This window comes from Penaeus vannamei, chromosome 38 (genome assembly GCF_042767895.1).
Source record: "Penaeus vannamei isolate JL-2024 chromosome 38, ASM4276789v1, whole genome shotgun sequence".
Classification (NCBI taxonomy): Eukaryota; Metazoa; Arthropoda; class Malacostraca; order Decapoda; family Penaeidae; genus Penaeus; species Penaeus vannamei.
The window spans coordinates 5,476,791-5,480,091 of NC_091586.1; the positions used below are offsets into that span (position 1 = coordinate 5,476,791).

The window sequence follows — 3,301 nt, forward strand, 5'->3', positions numbered from 1 at the left end:
CTTTTACTTAGAAATAAAACATGAAAAAAAATCTAAATATACAAAAAGCGCCTGGCAATGGGTACAGACCTTATCTGTGCGGGTTTGGTATATCGGATACATGGGGATGTGGTTCGGGTCTGGGGGCGCTGGATCAGGTAGCTGGAAGGTGGCGTACGGGTAGATATCCTCTGCATTTTCTGTGGAGGTGGTCGGAGAAAGGGGTAGCATCTTAGTCTGGGAGGAAGAGAACCAGTCGTGGTGCTTGCGTGGTGCTGGGGACGGTGGCAAGAGTCGTGGGGGGGAAGGAGAAGAGGGGGAAAAGTCAGTCAAGTGTTCCTGTTATGTGTCAGGTGGGGCGGCATCTTTGTCTGGGAGGAAGAGAACCAGTCGTGGTGCTTGCGTGGTGCTGGGGACGGTGGCAAGGGCCGTGGGGGGGGGGGGGGGAGTGGGGGAAGTCAGTCAAGTGTTCCTGGTATGTGTCAGGTGGGGCGGCATCTTAGTCTGGGAGGAAGAGAACCAGTCGTGGTGCTTGCGTGGTGCTGGGGACGGTGGCAAGAGTCGTGGGGGGGCGGGGAGGAGGGGGAGATGTCAGTCAAGTGTTCCTGGTATGTGTCAGGTGGGGCGGCATCTCAGTCTGGGAGGAAGAGAACCAGTCGTGGTGCTTGCGTGGTGCTGGGGGCGGCGGCAAGAGTCGTGGGGGGGGGGGGGTGGGGAGGAGGGGGAGAAGTCAGTCAAGTGTTCTTGGTATGTGTCAGGTGGGGCGGCATTTTAGTCTAGGGGGAAGAGAACCAGTCGTGGTGCTTGCGTGGTGCTGGGGACGGTGGCAAGGGCCGTGGGGGGCGGGGAGGAGGGGGAGAAGTCAGTCAAGTGTTCCTGGTATGTGTCAGGTGGGGCGCCATCTCAGTCTGGGAGGAAGAGAACCAGTCGTGGTGGTTGCGTGGTGCTGGGGACGGTGGCACGAGTCGTGGGGGACAAGGAGGAGGGGGAGAAGTCAGTCAAGTGTTCCTGTTATGTGCCAGGCGGGGCGGTGGGGAAAGGGACCGTATTTCAGTCTTGAGGAAAGGTAAAATATCTGTAGTGCCTGGGTAGTGTTTGCGAGGTGGTGTCAGGGGCGTGGGGACGAAGTGAGGCAGTGAAAAGGTGTGTCAGTAAGAATTCCTCGCTCGTGTTAAGAGGTGGAGGGACCAGGGGCGGGGTGAGTCAAGTAAAGTGTGTGTGTGTGCGTGTATGGAGTTCCAGGGAGGGAATCGGTCAGATGAAACAGTGTGGTGGTCTCATGATGGTCTTAGAAGAAATAGAAGCGAAATGTCGATACTTAAGGAAACTAAGCGAGTTATATATATATGTGTGTATGTGTGTGTGTGTGTGTCTATGTGTATGTATAGACAGAGACAGAGAGAAAGGGAGAGGAAAAGAGAGAAAAAGTGATGCGTAGAGGGAGAAAGAAGCCGAGGGCCTGAGTCTGTCCAATCGGCAGAGGAGCAAACCACACTGGTCGCGTCATAGGAGAGGGATATCTGCCAGCTTGACAGCGAGATATATCTGCTACACTCATGCTGGAAGTCACAAAAAACGAACACCAGAAACATCAGAAGTTGTTTTTTCGTTTTTTTTTTTTTTTTTTTTTTTTTTAACATTGCTGTCCTTTCCGTCAAAACAGGAATCGTGTCTAAAGCCAGCCATATCAAAGGGATTTCGTCCTGTTCTTTTTGCACGTTCGTCCGGTCGAGTCCAAGTGTGTGGGAGAAGGATATTTTAATAAGTCAGTCCTAGCTGGAAAAAAACACACACCAACGCCACTTTTCTCAGTCATGTTGGAGAGTGAGAACACCTCGATCAGCCATGCCACACCGCCAGAAGGAGTAACATTGTCAGCAGAAGAAAAAAATAACGGTTCTTTTTTATATAACAAAACCCACAATAATATATTTATCTTAAAAAGTCAAGATACGTGTTGAGTTTAATATACTTTTTCTCTCTCTCTCTAAGATCTTTAAACCTAACTTCTCTACCTGTTTTTTTCTCTTTTTTTGTAGGTTTTACTATATCGCCACAAGACACCTAATTGGCTACATATGCAGAAAGAACCATCCTTAACATGTACGGAAGATTTTGACCTTCCTTCGTGGCTTCAACAACAGACACTGAAGATGCTAATTTCCTCAACACCAGAAAAGAAAAATCGGAAGAACGTACTATATCAAAATCGCTAAATATTCCTCAGCGGCAGCACTTCCCTGGCGAAGCGCTCAGACTAACGCAAAACCAGGCTGACACCGTGACTATGAACCGCATTCCAGTCTTAACAGCAGAAGGACCGACGAAGAGAGACAAAAGAGAAGTGAATTAACTTGAACCTCCTCCCGGTTCTCCTACCTGGCACCCGGTCGGGCTGCTGGTCTCTCGTCGGCGCCTTCCTGATGGTGGCGTAATACTGCTCCCGCTGCGCCAGGTTGTGCTTGTTGTCCCGCGCGGCCGTGTTGGCGCCGCGGCCCGTGCCCTCCGAGTCTCCGTCGCCGTCGCCGTCGCCGCCGCCCACGGAGGACGTTTCTGCGAGGGGCGAGGCGGATGCAGGGTGAGGACGACGCCAGGGGGACTGGGAGGGTTATCTTTACCCGTCTGTATCATTTTTCTCTATTTCTCTCTCTCTATTTATCTATCTTTCTCTTTCTCTCTCTCTTTCTCACTCACTTTCTTTCTTTCTCTCTCTCTCTCTCTCTCTCTCTCTCTCTCTCTCTCTCTCTCTCTCTCTCTCTCTCTCTCTCTCTCTCTCTCTCTCTCTCTCTCTCTCTCTCTCTCTCTCTCTGCCTTATATTTCTATCTCTTCTTATCTATCCCTCTATCAGTCTTTATGTACATGCATATATACCTACACACACATTCACGAACATACACACACACACTCACATAAACACACACACACACACATATATATACACAAACATATACACACGCACACACACACACACATATATATACACAAACATTGACACACACACACATACAGCACATATATGCCTAAAGCACACTCACTTCTCCTGACGCAGTAGCAGACGAGGGCGAGGGAGGAGGCGAGAGCAACCACCGAGGTGAGCAGCGGGAGGAGCACCCTGACGGAGAGCCACTGGGGAGAAGCCCTTCCGACCCAGGCAGGGGGCAGCTCTGCAATGAGATGGAAATAATGCAATTGCACACGTCTATCTCTTCATCTGATGTGCCTTTGAATATGTACAAAACATGTTATGCTTTTGGATATCTTTACGGACTTATATAAAAGCGAGAAGGATATCTTTCTATGCATGTTCTCATCTTTATTGCA

At 50.0% G+C, this 3,301-nt stretch overlaps 1 protein-coding gene across 1 annotated transcript in view; it reads right to left on the reverse strand.

The window, feature by feature from the left end:
* LOC113801947 (cell adhesion molecule Dscam2) overlaps positions 1 to 3,301 on the reverse strand; it is a 19,583-nt gene that overhangs the window by 15,584 nt on the left and 698 nt on the right. Inside the window, exons 2-4 of the mRNA XM_070116101.1 lie at positions 3,016 to 3,144; positions 2,359 to 2,532; positions 70 to 179 (exon numbers count right to left, since the gene is read on the reverse strand). Coding sequence (XP_069972202.1) covers positions 70 to 179; positions 2,359 to 2,532; positions 3,016 to 3,144 — 413 coding nt within the window. The remainder of the gene's footprint in view (positions 1 to 69; positions 180 to 2,358; positions 2,533 to 3,015; positions 3,145 to 3,301) is intronic.